A 12,337-nucleotide genomic window follows, 5' to 3' on the forward strand; every position below is an offset into this window, starting at 1 on the left:
GAATATCACCACCAATAAGTGCTTTTAGATAAATATATAATAACAAACACTTTCGGTTAAAGCAATCGTTTGCTTTTTCATTGGATTACTTCCCTAAATTTTTACAAGTAGTTAATGTTTTTTTTCATCTTTTTCTTTTCATTGTGTTGGATTTAATAACCTTTGTTGCACCAATTTCCATATATATCAACATCCCACAGGAAAATGTGTATTCATTATTTTCTGCAACTGAAAAATAAAAATGAAACTGTGGTTCTTTCAAAGTAAAAACAATTTTCTCAAGCAGATGTTTGTCAAAATTTATGTCTCTTTCCAAACACATGCAGCATGTCCAGCTTTATTGGAGTTTTATTTAGCTAGACTGAGAGCAATAGGTTTTTTTTTTATTGTACAGTTTGCAGATTCCTGCTACAGATATATCCTAAAGTTTTCTTTCTCTTTTAACTCGTCTTAATTTAGAAAGTTTCACTGTGAGCACTGATTAAAAACTGACCAAACAGTATTGACTTTACAAGCCGTCAAATCTAAAGTTCATCTTTGTATTTTCTTCAGCTTTTTCATCTGTTCATTTATTCAACCTTGACTGGTTGAATAAATGTAAATATGCTTGCAGTGACTTCATCCTTTTTGACTCATCATTCTGTCCAATTTGCTCTTGCATGCACACATCGTACACTTTGTCACTTTGAACATTTGTTCCGGTCTCCTGAGAGTATATTTCCGAGGCGTAGGAGTTATTCTGTCTTTTCTCATCTTAAACTTTTCTTATCTTAAACTTTGGAGGACTCTTAAGGAGTTATTTTAACTCCCTATAATTAAACTGGCAGACGTTATATGTCAGTTTTGTGGTGTTATTTGAGTTTTTGGTAAAGGTCTCTTGTGAAAATATTACAAAAGTAGCATGCAGCTGAGACCAGAATGACAAACAAGACATTAAATGTTAATTCAAACTTTAAAAAAAAAAATAAAAAACTTAAATAAAAGCGAGGCTTCTAAAGCAGCTTGTAATTGAGATCTCTGAATCAACCTGCTACACACTGGATCTTCTGCCTGGATGCAATAATGGTTAGCTTGAACATTTCTGAAAAAGAAAAACTTAACATGAAACATTGAGATGGCTGGGGGAGGCAGATTGTGCAGCAGCAATTCAAATATGCTCTGCAGTCCAATGAAGTGGAGATGAATAGAAAGCTCTGATTAAAGGTTAGCTGTATGATGGCTTGGAGAGCTGTTGCACTTCAGAGCCTTGCATCATCTGCTCTGACAGCACCATTCTTAAATAAAATCCCTATCTTCCGTTCATCTTTTAATTGCAGTCATGGTTCAAAACATAAAATGAACAAACCTACAAAGCATTTGCTCTCTGTCCAGGTTGGTGGGAAAACGAGAACTAGATTCTTTCTGGAACAGGTGTTTGGCTGGTTTCTGCAATCTGAAATACTTTTTTTTAGATCATCATATCAACAATGATCAGCCTCTTCTGAAGCTCTTCTGGCTCCAGCCTGCTCTGCATACCTAGAACCAGAACTAAACATGGAGAAGCAGCATTTAGTTCCTATGCTCCACTTATCTGGAACAAACTTCCAGAAAACTGTAAAAGTGCGGAAAGCCTGAGTTCCTTTAAATCAAGACTAAAAACACATTTGTTTAGGTTTGCCTTCGACTGATCTAGTTAAACAGTTCAACTAAAACATATTTTCTTTAGTCCAACTGTTTTTAATATTCTTTTTTGTTTCTGCATTTTTTTATTTTATTTATTTTTTTATTTTTTTCCTACTTGCTTTAATTCTGTTTTATCTTCCTGTATTTTAATCATGTAAAGCACTTTGCATTGTCTTTGTACTGAATTGTGCTATACAAATAAATTTGCCTTGCCTTGCCTTTTACCTCAGTTAAAATGGAGAGAGAAAAAACTTTACACTTATTTATGTTAGGAACACTTGCTTGTGTTAAAAATGCTTTGCTTCATTGCACGCTGAACTCCTTATGAGATATATGAAGGTAAACATATAACATTGAACGGTACCATATTAATATAGACACATCAATTAGAGATTGTTGCAAAACTGAAGCAATCTGCTGTGGTTCCTTAGGTAAATTGTTTTAGGCGACTTAAATAAGGTCCTTCCTTATCATCCTTTTAAGTAAACGGTAAGCCCATTTTTCCTGAAATGATTACTTTGCCGCTCCAGCTCTCTCACTTGTACCTTTTGGCTTCACACTCTCTATTTTGGTGTGTTTATTTGTCACAGCGCTACCAATGGGCATAGGATAAACATTACAGTGTTTTCACTGGTGAGACATGCACAAGTGCAGATGCACAATTTTTCTAAGTCTGAACCATACTGTTTGTGTTTCTGTGTAGCTTAATAAGTCATAAACCAAAATGTACAAAGAAAATAACACAAGAAACTCAGCACCATGAATTAGCTTGCATGGCGAGCACTATCTAACAACAATAAACAATTATAATGGATCAAAATATGAATACAAGTTAGAACCTAAGCTAAACATGTAGCTGTGGATCTTATTAGTAAATGATAACTGCCAGTTTATTAGTGTATATTTGCCCTAGTCTAATAGTTGGATGCCCTTAACCTTATATGAGTAAAAAGAAATTCTAAGAGATCATGATGAATTGAAAAAGCTTCCTGGATGGGAAGGGATACGTCTTAAAACTTGGAAACAAAGTCTAGTGGATAGTTTTTATTTTTTTGGAATGACTATGACCTGGATGACAGAGAATCTTCGCCAGCATAAGAGATCATGATTTAATCAGTATTATTATAGAATTAGAAAAGGCTTTATTGCCAAGTAATGTTTTACATGCTTGAGAATTTCTCTCAGTGAAAATCTGCTTCACTAGAACAAATTTACTACTGACTTAAACAAACTTGTAAACATATAATTTGATATAAAATATGCAATATTTATAAAATATATGTTAAACTGTAAAATAGTGCAATTTTTTGAAGATAAAAAAGCACAATTGCAGAACTTAAAAATAGGTATCAACAATATGAATTAAAGGTATAGGAGGAAGTTATTTTTTCCTCATGGATCATCTAAATAGTGGTCCTCCTAATTGTCAATCATTATGGTGATATGTTTACATAATAGTGGAAAAATTGCAAACCTTATTTTGGAAAGTAAGCTTGTATGCATGATGCAAACAGCAACTTTTAAACAGAGCGTGCACAAGGAGAAATTGACATATTGCACGCTCTCACACACCTTTATTAGGTGTTCCCTCTCAGGAGCAGGATTGTGCACATGCATTTTTTTTAAAAGTGGAGAGTCATTACAAAAATTTGCGAAAATCCTCCACAATACCTTTAAATGAAATAGTATTTACATTTGCTGACAGAGATATTTGCATTTGTTAACAGGATTAGTTGTAGGCGGTAAAACGTCCGAGAACAAAAATGCAGAATACAGACTATAGGAGGCGCTGTTTCTTATGTGTCAAGAATGCTCTACATATTTTCACTACACAAAGCGAATATAAATTAATGAGTTCATATTCAAGTTTTTATTTTTTTTATAGTGTAAAGATATAAATCAAAGCTTCTACTCAGCTGTTTATGGCCACAAAGAAGAAAAAATGCTTGTTGTCCTCTCAATTTTGTTTAGAAATTTTATCATTTGGTTTTTGATTAGAGAGTCCAGTTAAAATATATCCCCATTAAAGTCAAGTTATTAAAAAAAAAAAGTATTCTTATTTTAGGTTGCTGACACTGTTTGTTCCAGGTAGTTTTCCTCAGCAGCAGTGAACGCATCACGGGCCCCTGATCCATTGATCCACAGATCCAGGCGCCGGTGGGACTCCTTGCTGTTTCCACGCCCACTACTTTCACTCCCATTGTGGTGAATCTCCGGCTCTCACACACTTTGAAAGACTTCTAGGAGTTGGAGCGACGGCAAGAGGAGGATCAACGCTGAAAACGGAAGAAAACATCATAAACACATCTACTACCATGCATGGATTTACCTCTTTAATTTGGGGACCGTAAAGGGGGCGCGATGGTTTGCCTTGCTGGGAGAACTTGAGGCTCTTACCGCGGAGGAGGAGGGGGGGCATACTCCGCTACAAAGTTGCAAAAGAACTTCCCTTCAAGTTCTTGTTTTTGTTTGTTTGTTTTTTCCCCCCTCGCCACCACTTCAGCGGTCCACACTCCGTGTTCCCTCCTGCCACCATGGCGAGGCGGACTGCGGAGCCTCGGACGCCGATGACTGGCGCTGCTTTCCGGGATAAACAGCTTCCCGTGCGCCGCCGCGCGCTGCTGCCTTTCCCCTGGCGCCTGGTTCTGGTTTGTTGGGCTCTCTCTGGTGGATACTGCCAAGAACACACGGAGTTCTCTATTCTGAAAGAAGCGCAAGTTTTGGCGGAGCAAATGAAAAAACTGTCCTCGGAGGAGCTGGGAGTATTTACGATGCAGGTAGGAAGAAAAAAAGAAAACAGCAGAAAATCTATAGTTTTTTAATAATTAGTTATTTGTTAACTAATGTGGAGCTCCTTGCATGCGCACTAACCGTTTATAAGGAAGCGTTGGATTGTTATGAAACAATAAGCTGAGGCGTTGCAGCGCTGAAGCAATGCTTTGAAGTTTGGCTGCATTAATGTGGAGCATCAGCATAGGGTCCTTCCTTCAATCTGAACGAGGAATAGCATCAGGAGACATTCTGCAGAAGGCCCTGCCACCAAATCAAAGAAATAATCCGTGTTTCTATGCATTTAATCATCTGTTATCCAGTGGCTTTAGTTAACAGTCTGCTTTAAATGCTCTGCTCTGTCCTAGTTTAATCACAAATAAGGCCAATTCACCCCTCACCCCAAGAGAGCAATTCAAACTGCCTGTAAATTGCGGAGATGCAGCAATCAAAGAGCGCCCAATTGTGCAGTTATTTTATGGTCAACTTTTCTGCACATGTGGAGTTAAGTATAAATATGGTCTGTGTCATCAGATAGAATTTTAGATCTTAAAATCAGACGTGCATTTAAAATAGATTTAAATGCATGTGTGGTCTTCAGAGTTTCTCCTCCAGGAGTTGCATTCAAGGAATGTCCTTACATGCATCAAAATGTAGAAGGATCCCCTATTTCTTCCCAACCAACAGCAGCTGTTTTAAATAGGTTTTACATGTGGTTCAAAAATGATTGTTTCTACAGCTGAATCTGCAGCACGTATTTCCTTTTTACATTGTTAAAGAACAAAAAATAAATTTAAATTACTTAAAATTACAAAAGAAATTAGGCTGATGAGTGTTTTTCTGGTTTTGAGATATTTGATCAATTTCTAAACGCATATAAAAAAAAAATTATGATTCATCCATTTTCTTCTACAGTTTAAAAAGGTTACTGCAGCGTGTGTTTTAGAAATGCACAAATCCAGGCTAGATGGGGGGCCGGGGGTGGCCATGGCCACCCTTAGCCAATCATTGGCCACCCCTACCATTTATTTCCCTCTAATACTCTAATAATGGTGGCAGCACTAATACTCTCAATTGGAATATTCAAAAACAAAACAAACAAAAGATTACTTTACAACAGAAACACTGGTTGATTCTGCACATCAATATACTAACTCACTAACATTGGCTCCAACACTAACATTAAAGATAAGTACAGAATGCATGCTCTTCAGAAATAGATTTTGTTTTATGGAGTAAAGAGAAAATGTCTCTGCAAATCATAGATAAATAACTGTTTTAACAAAAACTTATTAAATAATCAATTTATGTAGATATTAGTACTTGTAAATGTCAATTTTATTCGGAATGATTACTGATAAAAGTAGGTAAGTAAACAATGGAAAAGATGTTTGCTCAAAACCCAAACCTAAAAGAATTTGATCCTCTATGCCTTTTATTTAGAAAGCACAGATGTTTAAATATATGCGTCTATTTGTTAGAAAAGGCTGTTGGAAAGTATAGTTTTTCTTTATTTAGAAAATATGGATGTTTTGCTTGTTAATATTACTGTTGGAACAGTGTAGATTGACCGTGAGGTTTTGGTGCGTATCGACTTTTGGCCACCTCTCATTGTACATTGGTTATTGCCTTGCCACCCTTATTAAAATGTTCTGGCTAGGCCTCTGGCAAGCAGTGCAATCTCTCCCATTAAGGTATATTCTTTCCCTAAAAAAGTAGTTTGATTCCAGTAGAATATCCAAACTGCACCAAACAACAGCAACAAGCTGACAGAACCAAATAGGTTCAGGATGTTGGTGTTATGTTTTACTCCATTTATATGAACAGCAAGTTCTTGACCTTCTTGTTTTAGAGATGCACTGATGTCTATCAAGTATAATCTGTTGATTTTAGAGTTTGAAAGAAAAATTAAAGATCTATAAAACATGAAAGGGGAAAACGAGAGTTGAAAATGAAAGATTCACAGGATTATCCCTATTTCTGAATCAAACAATCGTGCTGATGTGTTTGGGTGCTATTGTTGGGAGTTTTTAGTTTCAGCGCATTTAATGAATAGGAATTGGGATCTTCTCTGTCCTAACTAATTAATTGGTATTTTTTAAAGCAGTTATCAGGCATGAAAAACCTTTTAATTTCATTGCAGCTGTGGCTTATTGGAAGCAGACCGTATGAACACCTTCAAACCAAACCCTGTCGTGTCCATCCATGCAGAGTGCTATAAACACACCAAATGGCAGGGTGCAGGGGTGGTGGTTGCTGGGTGGATTTGAGGCATTTGGGGGTGTTTTGCACTTCAGAGGCAGAGGAGCTCACAAGCCTGGAGCACAGAGGCAAGGCAGCAGTGGAGGGGGGGGGGACTAGGCCCCAAATGTTGTTTCATCTCCTCTGCCTCCTCACTGAGCTGCCTTCATCCCAGCACCGGGAGTCGGCTTTGAGGGCTTCCTCTGATCCCTGCAGATCCGCTGTTGTCACTGCTCATCCCCTCCCCAAGCCCCAGTTTGTGCTCCCTCTCTTCTCTCCCCCCTCCCTGACTTATTTCTGCAGCTTTGTCTCTGCATTATTCTTGTTTTTTTCTTCCTATAAATACACAGAATTAGTGGCTGTTTTTCTCTCAAATAATACACAAGCCGCTCTGTCGACTACAAAGACGCGATTAATTAGAAGACAATTTTAGCTTTTGTCAGTCTCCGTTTAAACTTTTATGACTGATTTAAATTTATAGCAAAAAAGTGGCATTCGGCGTCACTCCGAGGTGTCGGGGGAAGCTCCCCAGAGCTGTCATGTTGTTGCATAAGCTGTGAGAATCCGTCTCTGCGGGAAGCTTGTCTGACTGATTGAGATGCATTTCATGCAGACACGATCGGAGCACTTTTGTTTTGTTCACAATGTGGAAATTCCAGTTTTTTTTCTTCTTCCTCTAAATGTTTTTAACTGAGCAGCATATAAGTTTGCTTTTAGTCACTCCCTGCAGTTCCTCACATGCGTTGCATGTGAGAAAGCAGCTGTCCAGATCCGAGTGGATGAAAAGCTGTGTGGACTTGATCCCATGAGCTTTGTGGTGCAGTCTGTTCTGTGTCCCAAAGATTTATGCTAAATAAGAACAATATTTGCTTTGTTAGTTATGTCTTTTTAGGCTAAAGATATTTCAATAATTGGTAATATTTGGATGAATTGTAGCTTCACTTTTCAATAATGCAGAGGTTGCTACGCTCCCCATTAATTAGTACAAGATAACTAAAAATCTGAGCTTTTCTTTTTCTTCTATATGTTGCTGCTTCTTGCAGATTCTTTCCAGGTAGTAGTTCAAAGGAATGTTTGACCCCTAAATATTTTCATACTTTGTGATGCTGCTACTAGAATGTGCTAGAATGTGCTGAATTTTGAAATGAAAGGAAAAGTTGGTTTTTTTGGTAACTAAAAAATCATTTTTATTTGTAGAAGAACTCCACTTTTACAATACAAATTAGATGTTCATTAAATCTGCCAAATTTCTAGATTGTTTTACATTACATCCTTTTATTTTAAAACTTAAAGTCGTAGTGAAGTCATATTTAAATGTAAAATCATTCTGGCTTAAACATGTATATAAATGTATTGTCCCAAAAGTTAAAATTATTTCTATTTTTAAAAAAATCCTGTCTTAAAATCTGTGTTCTTTTTTTTTTTATTATCGTATGCAGGCCAGTTAATTATACGTCAGCTGGTACACCTAAATTCGGCCAATCATATATCAACGGTCATCTGTCAATCAAATTTTTTTCGGTCATAGCATCTTGATTCATAAGTCGCAGCTAATGTACACAACAGTTGAAATAAGAATCATTTAGTTTCGTATTGAGTTCCATCCCAGTGTTCACGGGCATGGACGTCTTTGTCTTCAGCAGGCGTAGAGCTAACAGAGCGTTGCGAACTGTCAGTGTTGCGATGCAAGGGCTCAAACATATACGGCTGTAAGCCTTCTTCACCAAACCAAGCTTCTGCCGCCCTGGCGTCCTCTTCCACAACAACTTCGTTCCCGCTTTCCTCCTCTGAATAAAAAATGTATGATGGAGGAGACTCATCCGTGACCTCTGACTGAAAACTCTCCTCCTCTTGCATGTTTCCGCTGTCGTTGCTAAGTGCTACTTCTTCCCAATGTAATTTCCCTTTGGGAACCTGCTAGCACTAAGTTGCGAACTGGTTAGCAAGATGCTTCCAACAAACTGGCTACAACCAAACATGCTTGTGAACCTTCCGCCACAACAATCCGCCCTCTTGATAAACAAGCAATCACATTCCCTTTATTCACTGGTGTAAAGTCGTGCACCACTCGGGAGAATTTGGAAATGCAACCGTTGGAACAGCCATATCCCTACGACTTTAAGGCATTTCAGCATTTTAACTTGTATATTTTTCTGAAATAAATCACACTGGTATGTATGTAGAGATGCTGGTGAAGATTCTCAGTCATCCATGTCTATAGTCATTCTAAAAAAAACAACAACAAACCAATGGACTTTGTTTCCAAATTTAAAGACGTTTCTCTTCCTGCGACCAGAATGTTCACATTTTGGACAAAGAGGATGATTCCTTCCTGCTATCATCACAACCCCCACCCCCTTACAGGGGAACACCTCGCCTGTTTAGCCATTCCAACAATTGCCTTTAACGACCCCCCATTTAAAGACAATGCCGGTGTTGGGTATTACAGGCAAGAAAGAAAGAAACCAATCGACCCCCGTTCCATAGAGGCGGACCCATTCGACCGTTTCAATTTGCATGTTTTCTAAGCCAAAACAAGGCTTTGTATTTGGTCCACCCTATTAAACCTTGAACTCAACGCTATTTCTGACATTTTGAATTAAAAAAGCTTCCTGGGTGGGAAACGAAACATCTTCAAACTTGGAAACAAAGTCCAGTGTTTTTTTTTTTTTTTACTTTTTTGGAATATATGCAGAGATGTTTAAATCCTGTTATCTGTTTACTTGATCATCTATATTTTTGCCAATACAGTTTTGTCTTAAAAAAAAAATTTAAAGATGGGATGAAAAGCTATTTACGAAAAGGAGTGGAGCTAAAAAGAAATTTCACAGGGAGGACTGGACGGTTATTAATAACGACTAGCAAAATATAAGAAAATGTATTGGTCGTTCAGCCAAATCCAAAAACGCATCATAGCAACCGCCTTAGCAACCAAATGCTTTGGCAACAAAACCAGTGATGGTCACACCGGGTAATTGGCTATCATCCGAGAGGAGCTAAATAGATCATGTTTTGATTTTGATCTACACATTTTTGCTGTTGTCTGTAATGACAATTCCAGCTGTTCTATTAAGGCCTTAAAGGTTTGTTTGTGAAAATCTGTGAACTAACCGCATCGCAAACACAAATAAACGACAAGTCCCTTGTTTTTCGTTTGTTTGTTGCTGTTTCAAAGGTTATCTGGAAACTGTAAACTAAGCTTTGGACATGCCACAAGCACTTCTTAGTCCATCAGGTAAAAATGTAAATCCTTTGGCACAGCTGTGAACGGTCAACAACGTCACTGACAGGGTCGGCGGTCAGGGTGTTAATCCGAAGTGGCTCAGGGGCCCATGCTAACTCTGGAGGAGGACTCTGGACTATAATGAGCACTCTACAAATCTGGCCTTTGATAAAAGAGTAAGGAGAGCATAAGATGTCCCTTGAAAGGTTTTAAAGATTTATCACTAATAAAAAAGGAATTTTTGTTTGGCGTGCTTGGTGTTCAGAATGGCAGCTCCAAAAAAGCTATCAAGACAATATTTAAAAATCATGTAAAAAAAAAAAAAAAAAAAAAAAAAGATTTCAGTGGATTTTGTATTATTTCCTACAATGATTTGAGTGATTTTTCAGTTGCACATCTTTTGAAGGCTGTGTTTCATGGAAGGGTCTTGTTGTTGAATGAGTGTCTGAGAATCTGGAATGTAATTGTAGTTGTCTGCGCTCCACCCTTCATTCTTATACGGCTGTGTAATCTGAGACTAACCAGCCTGTTAGCGGGTTACCCGTGGGATGGGAACCTGTGCCGATGATGCTTTGCTCCAGTTAATGTTATTTATTTTTTATTTTTTATCCTGTTTCTTGCTCAACATATCCGGGATGGTTTTATTTTTTCTCAGGAGATTTTTTATTTTTCTCCTGCTTCAGTTGGAGAACAGTTGCAGATTTCATGAGGTAGGGGTTGGTCATCAACTTGTTCAGAAGAATCACTTTGTTTGGGATAAATTTAATCTTTATATTAAAACCCTATTTATTTTCTGAAGTCTTTGTTTCATTTCGACAATTTTTTTTGTTTTTAATGTTTCATATTACTGAGAAATATCTGGGAAATCCTCCAATGCATTGATATTGTAGAGAGACCATACCGTTTAACAGAAATTGACTGATGCAATCCGCCGACTGATTTGTTTTTACCTTTGTATCTGTGTACGTGTGCATTCTCAGATTCATTAGTGCTTTCAGCAGCCAGTCCTTGAGATCACGTGTAGTGCATGCATTGCTGCTCCCCTCCATTTGCTATAAATTATTAATTAAAAAAGAATGGTTATAGATTTTTTTTTCTTTAAATTATGGCTTGTGTAACATTTTTCTATCACTTAGTTATTTGGAGTAAAAATAAGTAAACTTGTCTTGAAGAGATATAGATCTAAAATATCGGTGGTAGATATAAAAAATTATCTGTATCAGCATTAAATATGAAATCGATTAATTTCTATGATAGAGGTCACTTTCTCAAAATGAGTAAAACATTATATTCCCGTTAAGTACATCAAATTTCACACAATCTTTCTAAAATGAAAAAGCATCAGTTTATCATAGTCCTGCTAAAATATGAGCCTGTCCAATGTAAACCAGATTTGGGTGCATGCAGCATAACTCCAACAAAAACAGGCCTGCAGATTGTAATATTGACATATAATTTATGAGCTGTATTTCTCATCCCCAGCTGACATTGAAAAAACCCACAATGCCCTTAAGAGATGTATTTGGTTTTATAATCGGTGTTTTAAGCATTTACTGTAGGTTTTATGTCTCTCCTTTGTTGCTGGTCCACATTAAAGCTTATTTTCCAGTCTGACAAAAGACTTTGCCAAGGCTTTTAAAATGCAGGAGGCTGTCTAACCTGCCAAATAAAGTTTTAGTTTTATTTCTGCCTCCAGGCTTTAAGGGTTTCATTATTTTCATGTTGTTGAATGCAGGACTTTACTTCCTGTGTGGAAAAGGGCTGATTTCTAGCTAGCATGTATAGATCTGTGCACTAGATCCAACTCTCTCTTCCCAGATAGTGCAACTAGAGGCCTGGAGTCAGGAAAGTAACGTCTTAGTTCAGTTAAATTTAAAGTGATGAAAATACCAGAGCCTCTAGGATTTGAAAATCGTGTTGTTTTTATATTAATATTATAGTTAAAAAGCAGTTATTTGTACTAATTGTTTAATTGTTATATCAACTGTGCGAAGTTCATAGAAAATATGTTTTAAACTGTACATGATAATTGAGCGTCTTGACGAGGATCATCTTAATGTTTAGAGAAAATGGGGAACTTCACAGACTGATACAAAAAAAAATTCAATCTGAAGCTACAAAGAGTTTTGCTTGTAGAGCAACAGGTGGATTTGAACTATTGGTGGCTAGTATGATGGAGGGGGGGTTGTTGGTCTATGGACCAGTGGCCATCGACTAAAAAACAGATTCTGATTTCAGATCGATGGAAGAAAAGAGGAAATGGTTTTGCACTGCTGCTGTGTTTAGCCTGTAATTTTCCTGGCTTGGATTCGATCCAAAAGCAGCAGAGCCCAGACCGATCCCTTGTGCTTTCCTTTAACTTGGACTCCAATAAGTTTGCTTTGTCAGACACATACTCCCCTGTTCCTTTTTTTTCCACTCCTCCAGCCTTTTTGTAACCTT

General features: G+C 37.3%; 1 protein-coding gene across 1 annotated transcript in view; it reads left to right on the plus strand.

Annotated features, from left to right (window-relative positions):
* Positions 1–4,196: 4,196 nt before the first annotated feature.
* The window catches only part of cachd1 (cache domain containing 1), a 119,424-nt gene continuing 111,283 nt past the window's right edge, over positions 4,197–12,337 (plus strand). Inside the window, exon 1 of the mRNA XM_038278375.1 lies at positions 4,197–4,439. Within this exon, the coding sequence (XP_038134303.1) occupies positions 4,197–4,439 (243 nt within the window). The remainder of the gene's footprint in view (positions 4,440–12,337) is intronic.

This window comes from Cyprinodon tularosa, unplaced genomic scaffold, assembly GCF_016077235.1.
Source record: "Cyprinodon tularosa strain WSP-4 unplaced genomic scaffold, ASM1607723v1 ctg140, whole genome shotgun sequence".
In the NCBI taxonomy this organism is placed as follows: Eukaryota; Metazoa; Chordata; class Actinopteri; order Cyprinodontiformes; family Cyprinodontidae; genus Cyprinodon; species Cyprinodon tularosa.